The sequence below is a fragment of the Nannospalax galili genome, unplaced genomic scaffold (assembly GCF_000622305.1).
Source record: "Nannospalax galili isolate Female #2095 unplaced genomic scaffold, S.galili_v1.0 scaffold721, whole genome shotgun sequence".
Lineage (NCBI taxonomy): Eukaryota > Metazoa > Chordata > Mammalia > Rodentia > Spalacidae > Nannospalax > Nannospalax galili.
Genome location: NW_008344843.1, coordinates 68,532 through 91,129, shown reverse-complemented (window position 1 = coordinate 91,129; position 22,598 = coordinate 68,532). Strand labels below are relative to the sequence as shown.

General features: G+C 53.5%; 2 protein-coding genes across 3 annotated transcripts; one reads left to right on the top strand and one right to left on the bottom strand.

Moving 5' to 3' along the window:
• Nucleotides 1-149: 149 nt before the first annotated feature.
• Prr3 (proline rich 3) lies at nt 150-6,339 on the bottom strand. The gene is made up of 5 exons (XM_008841218.3): nt 6,185-6,339; nt 5,908-6,027; nt 5,147-5,209; nt 1,823-2,113; nt 150-1,396 (listed from the first exon to the last, which is right to left on the bottom strand). The coding sequence occupies exons 1-5, from the start codon at nt 6,306-6,308 to the stop codon at nt 1,290-1,292; spliced, it is 705 nt and encodes a 234-aa protein (XP_008839440.1). The 5' UTR covers nt 6,309-6,339; the 3' UTR covers nt 150-1,289.
• Nucleotides 6,340-6,630: 291 nt separating this feature from the next.
• Nucleotides 6,631-15,278, top strand: Gnl1 (G protein nucleolar 1 (putative)). 2 transcript variants are annotated; one of them, XM_008841217.3, is made up of 12 exons: nt 6,631-6,920; nt 7,253-7,418; nt 7,688-7,824; nt 7,948-8,099; nt 8,207-8,278; nt 9,575-9,782; nt 9,933-10,028; nt 10,374-10,568; nt 13,881-14,059; nt 14,131-14,293; nt 14,521-14,661; nt 14,905-15,261. In XM_008841217.3, the coding sequence occupies exons 1-12, from the start codon at nt 6,848-6,850 to the stop codon at nt 15,144-15,146; spliced, it is 1,824 nt and encodes a 607-aa protein (XP_008839439.1). In that variant the 5' UTR covers nt 6,631-6,847; the 3' UTR covers nt 15,147-15,261. The 2 variants fall into 2 exon arrangements, with proteins under 2 accessions (XP_008839439.1, XP_029423270.1); XM_029567410.1 differs by lacking the exon at nt 6,631-6,920 and adding an exon at nt 6,977-7,170 and having other exon boundaries at nt 14,905-15,278.
• The last annotated feature ends 7,320 nt before the right edge of the window (nt 15,279-22,598 follow it).

Sequence of the window (22,598 nt, the reverse complement as noted above, 5' to 3'; positions counted from 1 at the left end):
CCAGCACCTCGTACATTCCTTGACATACAGAATGCCTAAAAGTGGCTCCCTGAACACAATCCAGCTTGGTCTGGGTGATGACTGTACTGACCACTTTCTGTGGAAAGGGGATACCCACCTGCACTCTCAGAGATGACTGGACACGGGGCTGAGAGAAAATGCTGGTTTCCACTGTTTATTACTAATATAAGAAAACATTAAAAAGAAAAAAATTCATTCTCAGTTCTCCAACGGCTCTCACTCCTCTAACCCACACAACTCCTGACCCACTTCCTTGGGGCCAACTCAAAACCCAACCTGTTTACTGCCGTTTTCACAGAAAACAACCAGTGCCAGGAATGTGAGGGAGGAGGTTTGGAGAGGGCAGCAGCACTGCCCAGGTCCTACCCACGACGGCCGAGTGGAGAGTCACGAACTCAAGGGAAAGGGCTGGCAGCCGCACATGACAGGGCCTAACTAAGGTGGCCAGTGGGAGCTCAGAAGGGAGGCCCGCCTGAGGCTTCACAAGACATTGCTGGCCTGTGTCAGACCCAGAATGACCGACACCAGGGGAGGACAGGAGGCAGTCTGAGGAAGTTTCACCATTCTCCCATGTTGGGAGGTAGGCGACATCTAGAGGGCACCAAGAGCCTCACTCGATTTGGCAGAAAAATGTACTCTTGGTGTTGGGGAGTCACAAAAATGCCACGGACACTGAGGAGTGCTACAAGGAGATGCACAGTTTCACAAAGCACAGCGACCACAGGCCTTAGCGGGGATAATGCTACGGACAGAAACTACGACGTCCAGAAGCAGGGGGCCGTTCAGGGAGCAGCTCTACACCAGCCACCCAAACTGGACCCCAAGCCAGAAAACCTGGTGCGTTTCCTAGGCAGCTGAAAACATGGGCTTCACATAAAAAAGGACTTAAAACAAGCAGCTGGAGGGTAGGGGACTGCTCCAGGGCTCTCGGGAATCGAGGGCAATACCGGGGGACAGGTGGACAGATGCACAAGAAACAGCACCAAAGGTTCCTGTTCAGCAGTCATTTGGTGGAGGGGAAGATCCAGGAGGCAGATGAAGGGAGCAAGATGGGGTCCCAAAGGTCTCTGAGCCTGGATCAGAAGATGGCGGTGCACCTCACACCAGTGACGAATCACAACTCTGAACCCCGAACGGGGGTGGAGGATGGGATGGACGTGTCACTGACTGAGGGTGGCGGAAGAGCCTCGTAGTGGCCGTAGGGGGACCACAGGAGTGATGGCCGCTAGGTCGAGAACTCCTTCCAGCCTGGGTGGGAAGGCACAGTCTCACAGAGGAGGTCCATTAACGCCTGGGTGGTAGAAGGCACAGAGGTCTTCATATCGACAGTGGCCCTTCTTGGAAAAGTGTCGGCAGACAGGGCGGTCAGATTTGTCTGTGAATAAGTGCAAACTGAAGTTTTGAAAACATTTCAAAATGTTTGAAGCTTAAAATCTTAAAAACTATTTTATGTGTATGAGTGTCTGATGAGTGTGCAATGCCTGAGGTCAGAAGAGGGTGTCAGATCCCCTGGAACTGGGGTTATGGATGGTTGTTACCCTCCATGCTGGGAACCAAACCTCAGTTCTGTGTAAGAGCAGCTGGTGCTCTTAACCACTGAGCCATCTCTCCTGAGGCACCCTGAGGACTTGGAATTTAGCTCAGTGGTAGAGGCTTGCCTAAAGGGCAACCCTGGATTAATCTCTGGAGTTATTCCCCACCCCTCAAACAGATCAGAGAAGAGTACTGGGCATGCTGGCACCCAGGCCACCTTATGACACTGGATGTCAAATGTGCACAGGCAGAACCAAGCCAGCCTTACCTTCCATCACCTGGGTGCTAGCCTTCGGCGGGCAGGTGTTCTTGATAAGAGACCAGCTTTTGAGCCTTCTTGGGTTTCTCTGCTCTTTGTGAAAGCTTTCCCTAGAGGGACCCCCATGGCCTGGCCCAGGAAAAGGAGGTTCAGCATTGACCCCCCACCAACCACGACCATATGGACTGGACCTTGGGCCAAGGCCTCCCCGAATTGGGCCTCTACCCCGGGGAGGAGGTGGGAGACTCAGCAGTGGTGGAATCACTGGTGTCCTTGATCCTGAAGGACCTCTGTGAAGAGCTGGAGAGAGACAGGGAGGGTAACTGACGGGCGGCTCAGTCCTGAGAAGCCCCTCCTGCTGCTTACTGGAGGAGAGCAGACACCACTCCAGAGCACAGGTGAACTACAAGATGAACATGCCCGTGTTTCCATCACCCAGGTAAAGACAGAGTCTGCTCAGCACTCCCAAAGATCCCATCTATGTGCCCTGTCTCTCCCACTGTCCAGACTTCCTACACCATGGGTTGTGAGCCTTTGCCTGCTTCTGAGCTCTGGCTCCCTTCCTGAGTTCACTCAGGGGCTGCAGCAGCTGTTTGTTCATTCTCACTGCGGCGTCGTATCCCATCGCATGCACTCTACTAGTGATGGACACAGGGGTTTCCACTCAGGGGCTATAATAAAAAAATGCTATCAATGGGGTAGGCGAAGTCTGACGGTCCCGCTGTTTGTTCATTCTCACTGCGGCGTCGTATCCCATCGCATGCACTCTACTGGTGATGGACACAGGGGTTTCCACTCAGGGGCTATAATAAAAATGCTATCAATGGGGTAGGCGAAGTCTGACGGTCCTCAGCTGTGCTTCAGTGTCAGCCGCCCCTCAGCAGCTGTTCCACGACCTCTGCAGCACTGCTAAGGTCAGCCTTTTCAGTTATACATTTTGTGAGAATGGATTTCTAAAATATTCCCTCTTGGGGCTGGAGAGATGGCTCAAGTGATTAAGAGCACTAGCTGCTCTTATAGGGTTCCCAGCACCCACCTGGTGGCTGACAACTGTTCTTAACTCCAGTCTCAAGGGACCTGATGCCCCCTCCTGGCCTCTATGGGTATTACAACACATGGTGCACTTACATACAGGGAAAACACTCATACACATAAAAATAAAAACGTTACTTTTTTGGTGTGTGTGTCATTTTCATGTCATGGTGACTATGTGGACATGTCAGGGGAAAACTTGTAGGTGTCAGTCTTCTACCTTGTTGGGCCCAGGAATCAAACTCAGGGTGTTAAGTGGCAAGCACCTTTACCTGCTGAACCATCTTGCCTGTCTGTTCATCTTCAGTTTTTTTTTGAGACAGAATGTCTCACTATGTACTTCTGGCCAGTCTAGAACTCATGTAGACCTAGACCAGGCTGGCCTCAAACTCACAGAGATCTGCCTGCCTCTGCCTCCTGAGTGCTAGGATTAAAGGCGTGTACTGGACTTAAGCTATTTTTTTTTTTTTGAAAGACCTATCTTTTCACGTGCATGTGTGTTTGCCTGCTTGAGGTTGGAGGGCGTAAGACTCCCTGGTATTGGAGTTACAGGTAGTTGTGAATGGTGGAGGCAGGGAACCAAACCCAGGTCCTCTGCAAGAGCAAGTGCTCTCAACCACTGAGCTATCTCTCCAGCCCCTCATCGTATTTTTAAGTGGACAGTTCAGTCCTATGTATGTTCAGATGCTGTGAAACAGAACCCCAGAACTTTATCTTGTAAACAGAAATGAAGACTAAAGCAGCCAGCATCCTTTGAACACCCTTTTCCTGTATGCCTCCCCACACAGCCCTGGGAATCAACATTCCGCCCATACTTTCAGTTTGTGTGTACATGCTCAGAAGTGGGACTGCTGGTCACACGGTGGTTCTGCTGCACTGACTTTTTTTTTTGGTCTTTTTGAGACAGGGTCTCCCTGTAGCCCCAGCTGTCCTGGATCTCACTTTGTAGACCAGGCTGGCCTTGAACTCTCAGAGATCCACCTGCCTCTGCCTCCCGAGTGCCGGGACTAAAGGCGTGCACCACCATGCCCAGCCTACAATTTATCCTTTTTTCCTTTATGTTTGGCACATATGTGTGCTTTTCTGTTTTTTATGCGTACGGGTGTTTTGCATGCAAGTACACTGGTGTTGTGCAATGTCTGTGAAGGCCACAAGAGGGTGTCAGATCTCCTAGAACTGGAGTTCTAGACAGCTGTTGGATGCCATATAGGTGTTGGGAACTGAACTAGATCCTCTGGAAGAACAGCAGGAGCTCTTAACCACTGAGCCATCTCTCCTGCCCATGTGTTTCTTAAGAAAGCTTAGCTATGCCAAGACCATGAGAATACATTTACTGTCTAGAAGAATTCTTTTACTGTTTAAATTTAGGTCTATAATCTGCTTAGAAATGATGTTTCTACCCAATATGTCCTCCAGGTCAAAGGTCCTATTTTCACAAAAATGTCTAATCAAAGTAGCATCATTTGCCGGGATCACTTCCTTTTATTTTTATTTTTGTCTTTTTGAAGCAGGGTCTCCCTGTAGCCCCAGGTGTTCTGGAACTCATTATGTAGACCAGGCTGGCCTTGAACTCAGAGATCCACCTGCCTCTGCCTCCCAAGTGCTGGGACTAGAGGTGTGCACCACCACGCCCGGCTCACTTCCTTTTGAGACAGGGTCTCACCATGTAGACCAAGTTGGCCTGGAACTCAAGAGATCCGCCTACCTCTGCCTCCTGAGTGCTGGGATTGAGGTGCTCGTACTACACCAGAAACTGCCACCTTCTTTAGTTCCACCTCACGTCGCTGTGTCCATCCAGTCACATGCCTGATTCCACTCTCCCTCTCTCTGCCTTTTAGTTTGTTCAGACAGGGTTTCATGTAGCCCAGGCTAGCTGGCCTCAAACTAGCCATGCAGCTGAGGCAGGCCATGAACTCCTGATCTTCTGGCTTTGGCCTCTCAAGTGTTGGGATTTGACTTATGTTGACTATTGTGTGGAAACTACAGTTAGTCACTGTAGCTTCACACCAAATCCTGATGTTCAGAACAAGCCCTCCTCCTGGTCTGGGCTGTCTTGGTAGCGAACCATTCAGAGCCTCTGCATGACCATATAATGGAGACTGCTTACTTCCACACAAGCAATAGAGACTGGAAATGCCCTGGGCCTACAGATCAATTTGAAAAGTAACACTTTGACAACACTCACTGCAGTTTTCAAAGTGTGAATGTGCAACATCTCAGGTACATAACCTGACCTTTTCTTTCCTTCCTCCCTCCCTCCCTCCTCTGGGACCCAAAGCAAGTACCAAGGGTCCTTCTCACCTGACTTGGGGTCACCAGGCTTTCCATTGGCCATAGGGGGAGGGCCCAGAAGGCTGGGAGGTCCTAGGAGCAGACACGAAAATATGGTCATGAAACTGGAGCCAAGAGCTGACGGTCCCCCTCTGCTCATTTTTAATCCTCAATTCTTAGTTTAACCAGTAGTCAGATATACACACTTAGCAGTGTTGCAAGTTCTCGACCCATCTATCGGCCCTTCCCTCTGCAGGGCTGTAACTTAACAAAACAGTAGAGATCCATCAAGGGGTAATACAGGTCATTGAAAGCTTTCTCTTTTGGACAGTGTTGTATCCATAACATCCCCAGGGAGTCCAAAAAACCCAATCCCTCACCTTAACTGCTGGCCCATCACATAGTTTTTTCTCCTCTCCTTCCCTCGGGGGAGTAGTTCACAGAAGGCTGCACTTTCACCTAACCAGTGGAAGTGTGGTCACAAATTGTCTTTCCAGCCATCGCCATCTGCAAAATCGCTGCCGCCCCTCTCCCCTGCCACTCTGCGGCTGCGCACACGAGCTCTTTAGCCTCACCTCCCCCACCGTCTCCAGAAAGGCTGAGGGACCCGACGGAGGTGGAGGGTTCGAGCCAGCCAACTCCTCATTCCAGGTTCCACCAACAGCCCTCCCCCCCCCCGCCCCCACGCGTGCGCCCTTCCTCCTTCCGTTAGCGCCCCCTCCCCCGTACTGCATCCGCGCCCAACCCCGGGCCTGCTGACCAGGCTGTGCACACCCTGCCGGGCCCCTCACCGCTGGGACTCTCCTCCTCCTCCTCCTCCGGCTCGTCCCGCTCGGACAGCGGGACCTGTTGTGGCGGCGGCTGCTGCGGATTCTGCTTCTTTCGCTTCGGCATCGTGGCTGCGGCAATGGCTGCAGCGGGATTTGGAGGGCAGTGAGGAAGGGGCACACTGGGTTTGTTTCCGCTTCCGGGAGGGGCGGTGGGCCGGAAGACTGAGGCTCCCGCCATCGCACTTCCGGAGGCTGCGGACGCCCGGCCGGCTCCCGCCCGCGTCCTCGATCGGCCTACCGGGCGCGGCTCTTCTCCGAGGTCGGGAGGCGCTCTGCTCCACTTCTCGCGGACTGGGGCCGCCACCGCCTGCGACAGCCCACCCACTTTGGGCCTGTGGCCGGCCGCGTCGCACCTTAATCATTTCACTTCCGGTCCGGTTACCATGGTACGGGGGCCAGGCACAACTCTGTGCCCTTTGACCTCCCTCCAAAAGTCCCTGTTTCGCCTGCGGTTAGGTGTCGGCTTGCCAGCGCTGGCACGTGTGACCCGTAGTCCTGTCTCGGCATGGTCTCCACCCGAGTCCGCCTGGCGTTTCCCCGCGGGCGCTCAGCCTCGGCTCCGCACTCGGGCGTCTCCCCCAACCCGGGGGGGGGGGAACAGTGCGCCCTCCCGCCCGCGTCAGGTAAGCGCCGGGCGGCGATGACACGCGTCCCCCCGCCTGCGGCCGCCACTTGGTATCGCCTGTGACGCTGTCTCCCCAGGCCGCCCACTCGCTATTCCCGCAGTCCCGGGCCTCACGTGCCGGCCGCCCCGCGTCCCCGCCCGCCCCTCCGCCGCTGACGTCACCGCGGCCCCGCCTAGCCAGGCCCCCGGCGGGCGGCTGGGGCTGCCCCGGGGGAGGCAGTTGCGGCGGTGGCGGCGGCTTGGCGCTAGGTGGGCCGGGCGCCGGGCGCCGGGGCCATGCCGAGGAAGAAGCCCTTCAGTGTGAAGCAGAAGAAGAAGCAGCTGCAGGACAAGCGGGAGCGGAAGCGAGGTCAGGGCGGGAGGGGGCGGGGCCGCTGCGCATCTCTGGAGGAGGGCCGCGGAGGGTGGGCTCGCGGGTACCCGCGTGGGCGGCCTGCTCAGGGATTCCCCAGACCCCGCGGCGCGGTGGCTCCGGACCGGGACCAGGGCTGCCGGGGCTCTGCTACGCGTATCGGGGCTCCCCGGAGGGACGACCCCGGGCCCACCTGGGGAGGGGCCTGCGGCTCGCGGCGGGGCGGGTGGAGCCCCGGAGAAGTTAGGTGGGCTGCCGGCCTGCGGGCGCAGGGTTCTCTGGGTCCACGGGCGCCTGCCGGCACCGGCGTCACCGGCCCCTCCCCGTAGGGCTCCAAGATGGGCTTCGCTCCAGTTCCAACAGCCGCAGCGGGAGCCGGGAGCGGCGGGAGGAGCAGACTGACACCTCGGACGGGGAGTCCGTGACCCACCACATCCGCAGACTCAACCAGCAGCCTGCCCAGGGGCTGGGGCCCCGAGGTTACGACCCCAACCGGTGCGTGGGGGCGAGGGCCCGGGCCTGCGCGGGCTGCTTCCCCGCCGCCCTGCGCCTGGGGGAAAGATGTTGATGGAGGCTTGGGAGCTGACCTGGGTGGGCCGGAAGCTACAGCTTTCTCCGCCCTAGCCCTCTCTTCCAGAGTTTGTTTTCGGGGAAATTTGAACAGCTCCGAAGATGAGGCTTTGCAAAGTTGTTTGTCCAGGCGGGGAGCAGACGACACCGTGGTCCCAGGACCCCCTGGATATGTGGTCCCTCTTCCATTTCAGATACCGGTTGCATTTTGAACGGGATAGTCGGGAGGAGGTGGAGAGGAGAAAGAGAGCGGCCAGGGAACAAGTGCTGCAGCCGGTCAGTGGGGAAGTGCTGGAGCTGGACGTCCGGGAAGTCTACCAGCCTGGCTCAGGTGAGTGAGCGCGAGTGCTCCCCGTCGGCTTGGGACAGTGCTGGCAGCAAGAAAAGCAGCATTGTGGGGCGCATGAATGCGTCCCAGAGTCGGCATGCTTTGCTGTGTTTCCTCTTCTCCCAGTCCTGGACTTTCCCCGCCGTCCTCCTTGGAGCTATGAGATGTCCAAGGAACAGCTGATGAGCCAGGAGGAGCGCAGCTTCCAGGAATACCTAGGGAAGATACACGGGGCTTACACTTCGGAGAAGCTCAGCTACTTTGAGCACAATCTGGAGGTGACTGTGGAGTGGGGACGGGAGTGGCATGCCGTGAGCCTAGATAAAGGGACCTGGGGTCATCGGGAGAGGGACTCTGGGTCATGTTCTGCTGATCTTGTCTTCAGACGTGGAGGCAGCTGTGGCGTGTGTTAGAGATGTCCGACATTGTCCTGCTTATCACTGACATCCGACATCCGGTGAGTCTGTGGGAAAGATTTGCTAGGGGAAAGAGGGAGGAAGGTTCTTGTGTGAGAGGGTCAGAGGCAGGAGTTGGAGGGGGGAAAGAGTATTTTCAGTGTGTGCATGTGTGTGCGTTTCCGCTCCTGGAATATGTGGTTGTGCGGAGCCCAGAGGTCAATTTCAGAGATGTTGCTTAGGTGGCATCTACCTTGCTTTTTGATCAGAGATGTTGCTTAGGTGGCATCTACCTTGCTTTTTGATCAGAGATGTTGCTTAGGTGGCATCTACCTTGCTTTTTGAGAAAGGGTCTCATGCCCCAAGGTCACGTGGCCTCGAGGAGCCTCTTGCCTCTGGCTCTCCGGTGCTGGATGAAGGGCAGTCTTCCTTTCAAAACTTCCCGCTTCTAGCACCTTCTACTTTGAGTCAGAAACTTGGTGTTTTTCTCTTTTTTCCCCCTTTGCTGTGCTGAGGATAGGACACAGCCTTGCACATGCTAAACTTCATTGCTTAGCTGACCCCAGCCTGAGGAACTCAGTTTTATATTCATTTCCCCCTCACCAGCTTGACCCTTCTCTGTAGTTAACCCTCATGAAAACTGCATGTCTTGTTTCCCAGACCCCCAGAACTAGACCAGTAGAGAGTCCCAGTGTGGAGCTCCTGGGGTTTGAAGGCAGGTGGGGGCTTTCCGGCTGAGCCCAAAGGAGTCTTTCTTCCTTATTTCATCTCTAGCCCGACATCATCGCCACAGCCCCCACCTGGAGTGCTAGGGTAGTGGGTGTGGCTGTGGACTGCTCCTGGACTGCCCTGTGAATCCTGACTTCTGACTTCAGTGGAGAAAGGGAGGTCTGTGGGGGGCATTTAGGTTGGAGGTCCTGGATGAATGCGCACACACAGATACACGTGTGCATGTGTATGCTCATACAATCATATGCGTAACACATGTGCATATACTTGTATGCATGCTTCTGTGCATGTGTATACACTTACACAATTATGTGCACATGGAAACAGGTATTTCTTCCTCTCCAGTCCTGTCCTGTTGCTGACCCGGCCACCACCTCAGTGGTGTCACCGTGTCCTGTATTTTTCTGTTCATTTCTCTCTCATGACCTGCAGGAAGGCCCTGAGACTTGTCCAGTATCACAAACACCTGCTTTGCCTTCCTTGTTCTGTTTGGGTAACTGTTTTCACCCTAGAATCTACATCTGCCAGGGCCTTGTCTCTTTGCTATGCCTGGTGATGGGGAGCTACAGCCAGAGAACTCTGGGTTCATGTCTCATTGCTCCATCTCCTTCTTCCCAACTCTGTTGCAGGTTGTGAATTTCCCCCCTGCACTTTATGAGTATGTGACTGGAGAACTCGGGCTGGCCCTGGTGTTGGTCTTGAACAAGGTGGATCTGGCCCCGCCTGCTCTCGTGGTTGCCTGGAAACATTATTTTCACCAGTACTACCCCCAGCTCCATATCGTCCTCTTCACCTCTTTCCCTCGGGATCCCCGAACACCACAGGAGCCTGGTAGTGGTGAGTGGGTGACAGAGGGTATCATGAGTGAGGTGGGTGGCATGGACAAGGGGAGATGAGAGCAGCTGTTGGCCAGGGATCCTGATGTTGGGCCCCTGGGTGGCAGGAGATGAAGCTCATAAGCCATGTGCTTACCTTTCTCCACCTCAGTCTTGAAGAAGAGTCGGAGGCGGGGGAGAGGATGGACTCGGGCGCTGGGGCCAGAGCAGTTGCTGAGAGCCTGTGATGCCATCACAGCAGGGAAAGGTGTGTGGTCCTTGAGGGAGCATGGGCATGTTTCAGGCCTTGCCTTTCTAGAGGGCAGCCCTTTGTGGCATGGAGGAGGGTTGTGGCGTGCGGAGCAGCCTGTGAGGTTTTGGAGCCTCTATGGCTTGCTGCCTTGGGTCTTCTCAGAAACGTGGATGGAGAGATGTGTGGGACTTCAGAGTGGGGTCTAGTGAAGGATGGGGAGATTCTCTGGTCTACATTTGTACAGGTTGGCACTTTATGCTCCTTGGGGGATGCTGGTGGCATCAGCTGTACAGGGTTCAGTTGGTGCTGTCATCCACTACGGCCCTGGAGGGATCACTTTGATTTTCTCCTTCTGAGCAGTGGACTTGAGCAGCTGGCGGGAGAAGATTGCTAGGGATGTGGCCGGGGCCTCCTGGGGCAATGGCTCCGGAGAGGAGGAAGAGGAGGAGGATGGACAGGCAGTCGTGGTGGAGCAGCAGACTGACTCAGCAATGGAGCCCATGGGTCCCTCCGAGGAGCGCTACAAGGACGGGGTGGTGACCATCGGCTGTGTGGGTAAGGAACTAGCAACCTGCCCGTGGCCTCCCATAGGCACTGCATTTGCAGAGGAGGAAAGAGACAGACTTGTTTGGATGTGGGTCTCCCAGGGGTGGCCTCTGCTGTTAGTCCTGGGTGAGCAGAGGAGAACTGCTGGAGTGGAGTTCTTCCCCATCTTGAGCAAGTCACTGGACTAAGGAGGATGTTGATGCTCAGTTCTAAGCCCAGAGGGAGGGAGCAGTGCCGAGACCTCAGCTCACGGTACCCGGCAGATTGTGATGGCAAGAGCAATGATTGGTACTCCAGCTTCGAATGGTGCCCCTGCTGTCCTGAGTAACCTACACACGGTCAGCTTTTTGTGGTCATCAGACCAATTATAGGGGTCACTAAATTATAGCAGGAGAGTGGCCACGTGTCAGCTTCCTCTGGGCCTTAACGCTCTTGAGTCTGTTTAGGGAGCGTCTCCCTGGTCAAGAGCTTTGTCTCAACTTCCAGTCCAGGGAAAAGAATGTGTGATTAGGCTCTAGGCTTCCTTTTCACTTTGGGTGCAGGAGGCGAGGTGAGACCTTGGCAATGGTCTGTTTTAGATGTTAATGAATCCAAAAATGAATTTACCAGACACCATCTAGGGCCCTGGAATAGGGAGTTGGGCTCCTTGGAAGTGTCTCTGACTTAATGCTCAGCGTCTTCTGTGTCTTGTAGAAGACCTACCTGCCTGCTGAGTGGGTGATGTCTACTCTGTCCAGTCATTTCACCCTGGTTTTTCTCTCCCGACATGGACCCTCCTCTCAGGGTTCTCTGATCCCCTTCTCTGTGGCCTCTGAACTAATGTGTTTGGGATGGTGTCGCAGGGAGAGTGTGTTTTGAGTGCCTGCCAGGGGTGCTGGGTACTGCTGGGAATGGGACATGTCACTGTGAAGGTCTGTCCACTCAAGCTCATTTCTTGTGAGTGCATAACATTGTGCTCTGCAGTCCTGTTATCTAGTCAGTGAAGGAAGTGAAAAGCCAGGAGCAGAGATGGAGTGGCTAAGGGTGGGTCCTCAGGGAGAGACTTGGGTGAAGAGATGAGGGAGCTATTTGGAGCTCCAGGGGAAAGGTCTTGGGAGCCCCAGGGCTCAGTGACTAAGAGTCTCTTGAACTGGAAATGAGCTTGGTGATTCTGGAAGGTTGACATGGGCCACATCACATGGGGTCTCAGCTGTGACTGGTAGTTTGGATCTTATTCTTGATTTCATCAGAAGCCAGTACTGGGCTTTGGGCAGAAATGATGGGACCTGGTTTCCTTTTTTGGAAGGTGGTTTTACCTACTGAGTTTAGAGTGAATGGTGGAGATTGGCGAGAAGGGAAGTGAGAACAGCCAGGGGCTTGTGCTGGCCTTGAGGAGTAGGAACCAGAGCATGGGGGTGTGGAGGCTCAGATGCAGTCCCAGCACTCAGGAGGCTAGGGCAGCAGGGCTCCTGAGAGTTCCAGGCCAGCCTGAGCTACAGGGTGAGACCCTGTCCAAAAAAAGAAAAAACACCCACAAAAAGTTGCTCAGAGGAGGTGGTAGAGACGGGGTGTGGGGGTTGGGGGTGTCACAACAGAAGTGATGTATTTTTAAAGGTGGAGAAGTTGGCATCTCCTGGCACAGAAGAGAAGCTGGGCATGGGAGGGTTTTTACCCCGAGCAGTTGGGCTTGGCTGGGGACACTGGAAGAGGAGCAGGTTTGGAGGACTGGGGGAGCAGGGAGGAAGGAGAAATGAGGGATTGCTGCTAAATCAAGTGGAGAAGTTGACTGGGTTAGGTCAGGGCCTGGAGCTTAGAGAAGAGGACTGGAGATTGCGGGTTGGGAGGGAGTTCAATTCCGGGAGCCTCTGAGGACGCTGCGGGGTACTTGGAGCTGTGGGTCGGCTGAGGTTCATGGGAGAAGGCAGGCGAACAGAAGGCTGAGGACTGGAGCAGAAAAGTGTTTAATTTGGGCAAAGGAGAGAAGAAAACTGAGGCCTGAAGTGGTGAATACAGTGCTTAAAGGAGAAAGCTCAGTGGCTGTGACATGTAGACATTAGCGTTTTGGGTTTTGTTGGAGAAGAGAGAGCCAGACAGGGCTGGCCGGAGAAAAGGTGTCACAGCGTGGAGCCTCACGTGACTCCTTGATGGGCAGGCAGCAGCAGCATGCTGCATGTGTCCTCCACTCAAAAGAAGCAGGAGTCAAAGCTCCTAAAGTTGGGATGAGGCCCCGTGTGTCAGGAGAGGGGCAGATGGGGCCTCTGAGGACTGTCTAGGGCCCCTACTCTGCACAGTCATGTTCTGTGCTTTTATGTCTGTATGGTAATTTATAGTTACAAGAGATCTTATGAAATGGTGCCAAAAGATGATGAGCCTTTAAGGACCGTTTACTATTTATTTATACTTCCGAAACAGGTTCTCTGTAGTTGAGGGTGGCCTTGAACTCACAGCAGTCCTCTGCTTTCGGCATGCTGGACTCATGGGCATGTGCCGTACACTGAGCTGGGAGCTACTATGGAGAGGGCAGAGAATTGCTCCCTGTGTGCCCCCCTCCCACCTCTGGACAGCTCTCTGAATGTTGGAAGGTAGCACAGCCAGCTGTGCGTCTTTCTCGGGTAACCCCCCACACACACACACACCCACAAGGCCTGGGCTTTGTCAGGTGAGTGAGATGCAGGGAAGAGGCTGGACCAGGGTTCAAGGTCTGTATGTGGGACTGGCTGGTCAGCTGCATCCCAGGCTGAGGGAGTAGAGGAGAAGGTGTTGCATAGCAGATCGCCATGCTGGGGTCTGGTGCCAGTACTAGAATGTGGGAATAGGAGCCTGAAGGATGGCTCTCAGGCCAGAGTGGTTGGATTGAGAAGTGAGGGTGTGACCAAGGCAATGGAGATGGAGAGGAGGGGAAATCTTTGAGGGTGACGTACAGGCACCAAGGGTCAGAGCACAGCAGATGTCTGCAGGTTCAGCACTGACCAAGAGGTGGTTTTGGTCATGAGACAGGGACGGGGATCCCAAAGGCCTCTCCCTGGACAGGTCATGATGGTTCTTAGAAGATGCAGTTGTAGATGGCACTTCACTTAATCCTGACCAGTGGATGGGAAGCATCTGTCCTATAAGATGAGGAACAGGCTCTAAGAGGCCAGGGAATTGCCTAGAGCGGAGCTGTAGGTGGAGAGACCAGAGTCTGATGTCTGGTGCGGTACTTATTCTGGCCCGGGAGATCAGAGTCTGGCACAGTACTCTGGTGCTCCCTTAGCTTCACCTGTGGCTTCCCTAACATTTACAGCCCCAGCTGAGCCCTTCTGGCCTAGACGGAGGGACTAATCAATAATTTTGCTTTCCTAGGTTTCCCCAATGTGGGGAAGTCATCACTGATCAATGGGCTGGTAGGGCGGAAGGTTGTGAGTGTCTCCAGAACGCCGGGCCACACCCGGTACTTTCAGACCTACTTTCTTACCCCCTCTGTGAAGCTCTGTGACTGTCCGGGCCTCATCTTCCCCTCTCTGCTACCCAGGCAGCTGCAGGTATGTGAGAAGAGGGGGCAGGGAGGAGCGGAGGTTGGTGCCGAGGAAGGTGCTGAGTGCTGTTCCCACAGGTTCTGGCTGGGATCTACCCCATCGCCCAGATCCAGGAGCCTTACACTGCAGTGGGCTACCTGGCCTCCCGGATCCCCGTGCAGGCCCTTTTGCACCTGCGCCACCCAGAGGCGGAGGACCCTTCAGCTGAGCACTCCTGGTGTGCCTGGGACATCTGCGAAGGTGGGCACATGGCCTCTGTCTTTGGTGTCCTGTCTGCTCTGCCTTCCCTCCTCACTCCAATTCTGGCTTTGGGGAAGCAGCTGTCCACTTAATCCCCTAGATCTCTGCCACAGGTGGCCCTCGGCCTGGAGTGTGTGAGAAACCAGAAGACTGTGCTGTGGGAGTGGGGCTGACACGCTGGAGCCTGGTTCACAGGTGTCCCTTCTGTCACTGTCTTCTCCTTCCAGCTTGGGCAGAGAAACGTGGTTACAAGACAGCCAAGGCAGCTCGCAACGATGTGTACAGAGCAGCCAACAGCCTCCTGCGTCTGGCAGTGGACGGCCGCCTCAGCCTGTGTTTCCATCCTCCTGGCTACAGTAAGCAGAAAGGTGAGAGTCCACATGTTCTTCCCAGCCCCTGCTGTGGATCCAAAGGTTGGGCTGTGGTGTCCTGGTTCTCACACATGGGTGATAGCAGCCCCAGCAAAGTGGCATACAGCCCGAGAGTGCACAGGCTTCATCCCAGTGTGCGTGTGGACTGTTGCATGAGTGAGCGTATACCAGAAGGACCGGGCTCTGGGCTTGACCATGACCCCATGTTTGAGGCTTTGCTCTCTTGCTCTGGTTCCTCAGGCACCTGGGAATCTCATCCAGAGACCTCAGAGCTGGTGGTATTGCAGGGCAGGATGGGACCAGGAAGTGAGGAGGAAGAGGAGGAAGAGGAAGAGCTGAGCAGCTCCTGTGAAGAGGAGGGAGAGGAGGACCGGGATGCGGATGAGGAGGGAGAAGGGGATGAGGACACCCCAACCTCAGCTCCAGGGTCCTGCCTGGCTGCCCGAAACCCCTATGCCCTGCTGGGTGAGGACGAGTGCTGAGCCCCACACAGTGCCATCTTCCTTCTCTGTCTCTGCTTTTGGACTGACCTGGAGGCCTCTCCTCCCCTTGGCCACTCTGATTGTGAATAAAGATTGTCTGCTTTGTAGCCCTTCCCCCCGGGCATGAGCTGAGCGGCTCTTTATGGTTGGCAGTTGGAGGAGGCTTTTCCCTTCTTTCCTCTCATTCTCGGTGCGGCAGAGTTCTCTTGGGAGTCAGTTCCGGGGTTCTGAGGCCTGGTGGCCACTCTCTCATACCACCCCACACCTTAGGAATCCCATGGGGACCTGAGGTCCAATTAGGCCTGCCCAGAGTTGGCCATCCTGCCTTTCAAAGCAACACACTGTGCTCCCTGTGGCCAGGCCTGGGTGACATCAGGAGCTTCTGGGTGAGGAAGCAGCCAGAGGACCTGCCCAATTGAGGTCTCCAAGGGAGGTTTATAGGGATTTTTCAAATTCAGCAAACATTTACGAAGAGTGTGTCTGAACCTGTGCTGAGCACGGAACACTTCAAGGTGCTCAAGCTGGAGCTGGTATAAATTTGCAGCCTGGCCATGGAGACCCTGTGGAGCACAGGGGTTAAGATGGGTGTGTCCCTGATGGAGACCTATGGAGCTCAGGGGTTAAGATGGGTGTGTCCCTGATGGAGACCTATGGAGCTCAGGGGTTAAGATGGGTGTGTCCCTGATGGAGACCCATGGAGTTCAGGGTTCTGGATTAAGATGGATGTGTCCCTGATGGAGACCCATGGAGTTCAGGGTTCTGGATTAAGATGGGTGTGTTCAAGGGCTAGGGGCTTGTGCAGTATAGTTCTAGACTTCTGTTAAGATGAACTTTTAGATAGAACCAAATGCTTGTGAAGGTGTTGCCGCTTAAGAGCACCATTGGAGGCTTAGTTACTAGCAAGCAGCTTGTACACATTCACAGTTTGAGCGGAACAGCCCTTGAAGTGCAGTGTTAAGTTTTATGAAGGGCCTGGGAGCGTTTGTCCAAGGGTGAGGGGACAGCTCAGAACCAGCTCCAGGTCCCATTTATTCTGGTTTGGAGGTGGAGCAAATGGCTTTGAGTAGTTTCTGAGCTGGAAGCTGGTGGGTGACTGGAGCCATCCTTAGGAGTTAACTGTTCAGCAGAGGTCCACTGTGCTGGAAGTCCGCTCCGTAGGTCTGCACTTCCTACAAAGCAAGGTTGAATTGGGGAAAGGGGAGAGTGGATTTTGTTTTGTGGACTGCTCCACTGTTACCTGGGTAGGGAAGGTAGCAAGACTTGTAGCTTGACAGTGGCCGTGGTGTAGGATGAGGACTGGGTTCTTTAGAGGCCCGCTGGGGTTGCCAGACCACTTGGCAGGTACTGCCACTAAGCCTGGGTCAAGTTCAACCCCTGGGACCCACATGGCTCCTCCAAGTTGTCCTCTGATCCCCATGCAAGCACTGTGGCATTGCCCTTTGATCCCGTTTGAATGCTGTGGCATTGTCCTTTGATCTCCACAGGAGTGCTGTGGCACATGCAGCTATCGTACCCCCAGTAATAAGTTTAATTTTTAAAAAGGAGTCTCCCATTCAGCTTCTGGTTCAGTGACGTTTAAGTGCTCATACTGACCTGTCAAGGGCTGAGGCCTTGACCACTTACTCCTTCAAGCTCACCTATGTCCCTCTGGGGACTTAAAAATGTCAACTTACCTGAAGGTTACCCAGAATGAACTGGAAAAGGGGAAAAGTCCGCTGTCTCCTATCAGGGACTCTTTGTCATGGATAAGCCTTGGATGGAGGCAGGGGAGCCCAGCTCAGCTTCCTGCCCTGAGATCCCCTGGGGACTTCTCTGATGGAGGAGGTGTACTTGGGGAGGGGTTGAATTTATTTCTGCATAAAGGGGGGAATCTAAATTCTGTTTGTGCCCTGCCTCTCTGTTCACCGGCTTCATCTGTTGACTCCTGAGATTTATCAGGGGCATCTGGGAAAGTCAAGCTCAGAGTGGAGTTGAGACCAGGAACTGGATAGACTGGAGCTGAAGCCCCAGCAGGAGGCCACTCTTAACCCCGGGGTGGGGGGGCTGTTGGATATGGCCCCCACCTTGTCATCAACCTGCTCTCTTCATAGGAAATTGACCAGGCAAAGAGTTGTCTAGGAAGGAGCAGGTCAGGGAGAGGGAAAGGACTGCCCTAACAGCAGTGCCTGCCGTGGGGGAACAAAGTCTGGAGGAAATCAGGGTTCAGTGTCCCTCCCGTGCTCAGGTGCCAGAACCTTCTCCACTAAGTGGATACCTGGCTGTGTTGTCGATGCAAGAACGTAGTGTACACATCAACTCCTTCACAGACTGTCCAGTCTGAGACAAGTAACTGTGCAGTCCAGGTGAGGTCAGTCATCTGGGCCTGTTTCCTACAGTCATGGATAAAACCAACAGGAGTTGGTTAAAATCAGCATTTGCCAGACATGCTGAGTTCTGAGACAATTTTTTTGAACAAAAAATTTTAAAGAATAGATCCCTCAAGGAATAGGATTGCCTCTAACACAACCGCAGAATTATTCACATGTAGTCATTGAGCCGTTGACTAAGGTGAATCGTACCCCAAGGATTCATTTACCATGAATATTTGTTGAGCAATTACTGCCTGCCAATCACGTGGGTGTGGGCGTGGGTGTGGGTGTGGGTGTGGGGACGTTCTGAGACAGGGTCCCTGTAGCCCTAGTTGGCCTGGAACTTAACTTCATAGACCAGGCTGACCTTGATTTCACAGACCCACGTGCCTCTGCCTCCCGACTGCTGGGATTAAAGGTGTGCGCCACCACGCGGGGCTAAATGGACAATGTTTTAAAAGTGGGAAAGTGCTGGGAGAAGGTGGCAGACGACCCTGGGACAGTGGTGGCTCCATACAGGAGGGTCCTAGGGATGCTGATAAGGAAGCGATGGGGGACGGCTGGAAGCTGGTGTGTGGGTGTTATGTATGTATACAGGTGTGTGCATTCATGGAGGCCGGAAGTCGATGTCCAGGCCTTAGGCAGTTGCCCTATACCTACTCTTTGGGGACGGGCGCTCACTGAACCTGGAGCTTACTGATTGGCTAGACTGGTAGAACAGTGAGCGCCAGGAATTCTTAGCTCCGCCCCCAGCCCTAGCGTTACAGGTGTCCTGTGGCACAGTCGGCTTCTTACATAGGTTCCTGGACCCGAACTCGGGTCCTCATGCTTGTGCAGCGGGCACGTGATCGATGGGGCCATCTCTGCAGCCTGGAGACCATGCAAGACTGAGAATTGCCATTTGCCCACGACAAAGAATGGACACCTGAGGGGAGGGGGGAGATGAGTCAGCCTCCATGAGTCAGATGAAGCCGCTTAGAGGATCAGAGGTCCAAGCTGAGACTCCATGGAAAACTTGGCAGGAGTTGGCCTGATGTAGATGAGGAAGAACATCCCAGGCCCAGGGGACATGGGAACCACAGGAGGGAGGAGAGCAACAGCTGTAGTGTAGTATGAACAGCAAACCCAACTAGGGAGGGAAGTAGAGAGCTTCTGGAAGAGCAGGCAGGAAGAGGGGAGCGGTGGGCAGGAAAAGACTAGAAAGTGGAGAGAGAACGGCCACAGGGATCAGGATGGGTGGCACTGTGTGGTGAAAGACCCACAGGTTCAGCAGGCCTGGGGCTACAGCGCAAGGGAGGCTGGGAAGGTGAGCAGGGGAGGTGGGCTCAGCTCAGCTCTTGTGAGGCCTTAGCTGCATTAAAGAGGCTCAAGAACTTTAACCCTAAGATTAGAAAGCAGAGAACTAGCCATAGATCACTGTGGTGCAGTATGGGCACTGACTTGGAAGGGGACAGCAATCAGGCTTTGCAGCCATTCCAGGGGAGACTGAAACCAGAACCAAGGCAGGGCAGGGAAGGAAGGCAGTCGTGAGCTTAGGTAGACTGGCAGGTCGGAGTCTTTAACTGTTTTGCTGGTGAGTAGTACGCTTAGGTAGATTGACAGGTTGGCGTCTTTGTGTTTTGCTGGAGTAGGGTTAAGTGACGAGTGCATGTCAACTGGGGTTTTGAGGGCTGTTTCTTGAGACAAGGTTTGTGCAAGTGGGGTCCTGGCTGGAGACATTAGCAGGCCTGGGGCTACAGCGCAAGGGAGGCTGGGAAGGTGAGCAGGGGAGGTGGGCTCAGCTCAGCTCTTGTGAGGCCTTAGCTGCATTAAAGAGGCTCAAGAACTTTAACCCTAAGATTAGAAAGCAGAGAACTAGCCATAGATCACTGTGGTGCAGTATGGGCACTGACTTGGAAGGGGACAGCAATCAGGCTTTGCAGCCATTCCAGGGGAGACTGAAACCAGAACCAAGGTAGGGCAGGGAAGGAAGGCAGTCGTGAGCTTAGGTAGACTGGCAGGTCGGAGTCTTTAACTGTTTTGCTGGTGAGTACGCTTAGGTAGATTGACAGGTTGGCGTCTTTGTGTTTTGCTGGAGTAGGGTTAAGTGACGAGTGCATGTCAACTGGGGTTTTGAGGGCTGTTTCTTGAGACAAGGTTTGTGCAAGTGGGGTCCTGGCTGGAGACATTGGGCACCATCAGCATACAGACTGGGGGAATAGTAGGTCATCAGAGTGTGGTGTGAGCCAAGAACCTGGCTGGGGAGAAGCCGGAGAACTTACAGAAAGGGAGGCCAGGGAGAGGACCCAGAGAATCAGGGAAAGCCTTTTAGTATTGGGGGTGAAGGAGGAAGGGAGAATGATGTGGGATGTTAAAGGTGAGTCACCAGCACAAGGTTTTGTCCATCTTGGTGTGATCCACTCCATTGGAGAGGTGAGCTCTGAGGCCTCGGGTGTCCAGCTCGCCTTGTGGGCTTGGCTCAGCCAGGCATTGGAACATTTTTTATTTATTATATTTTATTTTTATTTTATGTATATGAGTGTACTAACTGCACGTATGCATGTACATCCGTGTCCTGCAATGTTTTCGGACATCAGAAGAAAGCATCAAATCCCTGAAACTGGAGTTAGGACAGGTTCCCCGCCAACTGTGGGGGCTGGGATTCGAACCTGGGTCCTCTGCAAGAGCAGTCAATGCTCTTAACTGCTGAGCCATCTCTCCAGTCTATTTTATTTTTAGAAGTATTTTATTTTTATTTTATGTGTATGAGTATAGTATTGCCTGCATGTATGTAAGTGCACCTGTGTCATGCAATGCCTGAGGAGGTCAGAAGAGGGTGTAGGATTCCCCTGGAACTGGAGTTACAGACAGTTGTCAGCTGCCATGCGGGTGCTGGGAACTGAACCTGGGTCAGTGCTCTTAACCTCAGCCATCTCTCCAGCTTTGCGTTTAAACATTTATAAACCAGTGGTAAGTGCAAAATTAATCACAACAGTCAGAAAACCAAGTTCTAATACGAACTCACCCTTCAATCACACCTATATCCCAGCAGGCTTTGGTCACGTGGGCTTCCTGTTGAGAAGCTCTGCAGCGCCACCTGCTGGAGCGGCGGCGTTGCCTCGGAGAGGAAACTGAAGTGTTAAGAGCAGGGTGTTGGGTCCTCCCCTGTAATCCCAGTACTCCAGGCTGGGGCAGGAGGATTGCCACCAATTGGTAGGCCAGTCTGGGTGAAATAAGACCTTGTCTGAGAAACAAGCAAACATGATTTTGGAACTGTGGAGTTGCTACTGTGTAGCTTTAAAACCTTTTAGTTGCATTCTTTTGAAGTTGTTGGCCAGCAGGGTCCCATAGACTCCAAACATCACAGGCTTTTGCAGTCATTCTTGGTTACCCTTCAGAGCTTAAAGGTAAGACCCTATTGCTAAATACCCACATACTTGAGTCATAGACCATGGAGAAGTCAAGCTGGTACTGACCCATGGTGGCCAGCTTTCATAGTGCTGGAGGTACGCCGCATGCTGCCAGAGGAGAGAAGTCATCAGCCTCACCCAGCTGTGAACCCTGTGAGCGGCCGTAATGACCTGCCTGTGAAGACATGTCCACTGGTGCAGTTGTGGCACAAATGTCATGTGTTGCCAACAGCTTTGATTGGATTTGAGGCCTGCTCCACAAGATGGAGCCCATACCTGAACTGTAAATGGGGCCAAGAACTTGTGGCTAGACAGGTTGTAGGCCCTGGAGAGAACCTACTTCTATTGTTATGTTAAATGGGTACAGTACTAAACTGACTCCCAGTGACTCACTGTTAGACCCACAGACTAGTGTGTCTGTCAGCCCCTTCAGAGAAACTTCTGCAGTAGATGGTGGTTAACGCAGTGACCCACCCCTGGTCAAAATGCAGAAAACAAGACTGTGGAATTATTTCTTTATGTACCTTTAAAATTTTTTATTTTATGTGTGAGTGTTTTGCCTGCATATACGTGTGTAACTGTGCATGCAATACTGGTGGAGGTCAGAAGAGGGCCTTGGATCCCCTGGAACTGGAGTTACAGATGCCAGGTGGCTCACAACTGTCTAATTCCAGGTCCCAGGAGAGCTAATGCTTCTGGCCTCCTGGGTTACCTGCACTCATGCACACATATGCACACAGACAAAGCCCATATAATTAAAAATTAAAAAAAATTTTTTTTGGTCTTTTTGAGACTGGGTCTCCTTGTAGCCCCAGCTGATTTGGAATTTGCTTTGTAGACCAGGCTGGCCTTGAACTCACAGAGATCTACCTGTATCTGCCTCCCAAGTGCTGGGATTAAAGGTGTGCACCACCATGCCTGGCAGTAACAATAAAAAAGTCTTTTTTAAAGGCACATTAAGGGGCTGGAGAGGTGGCTCAGCAGTTAAAAACTGGCTTTTTCAGAGGCCTGGGGTTTGGTTCCCAACACCTAGGACAGGCAGCTCACAACCACCAGTAACTCCAGCTCCAGGGAATCCTATGCTCTCTTCTGGACTCCATGGCCACCTGCACTCATGTGCACATACCTGTGAGAGCATGTATGCATGCACATACACAATTAAAAACAAAAAATTAATACAGCAAGAAAAATTAATGACAAATCTCTCTGGGCTAGAGAGATGGCTCTGTGTTCGGAGCTGCTCTTGTAGAGGATGGGGTTTGGTTCCCAGCATACAGCAGCTCACAACTGTAACTAGTTCTTCAAGGGACTCCAACACATGACCTTAATATCCTCAGATATCCAACATAAAGCTCTAACTCTGCTGCTGTGCTCTGTTGTATCTGTCTCCCTGGGGTCTGCTTGTCCTAACCTGCTCACTTGTGCACTTACCCCTCACCCCATGCTATGGCAAGTGCTCCACCAGCGAGCTGCATGCCAGCCCTGTCTACTTTTAACAGTTCGTAAGCCCGTTGCAGATCCCTAAATGCTGCATAGTCACATTTTACAGAGCCACCATAGAACGTCCATATTTAATGAGTTCATTCCTAATACCACCTAACAGTCTATCCCTGTGGTTCGGATATGACCTGTCCCCAGCCCCCTAGATTCATGTGTTTGAACACGATGCCCAGCTGCTGAGTTTTTTTCGGAAGGCTGTGGAACCTTTAAGAGAA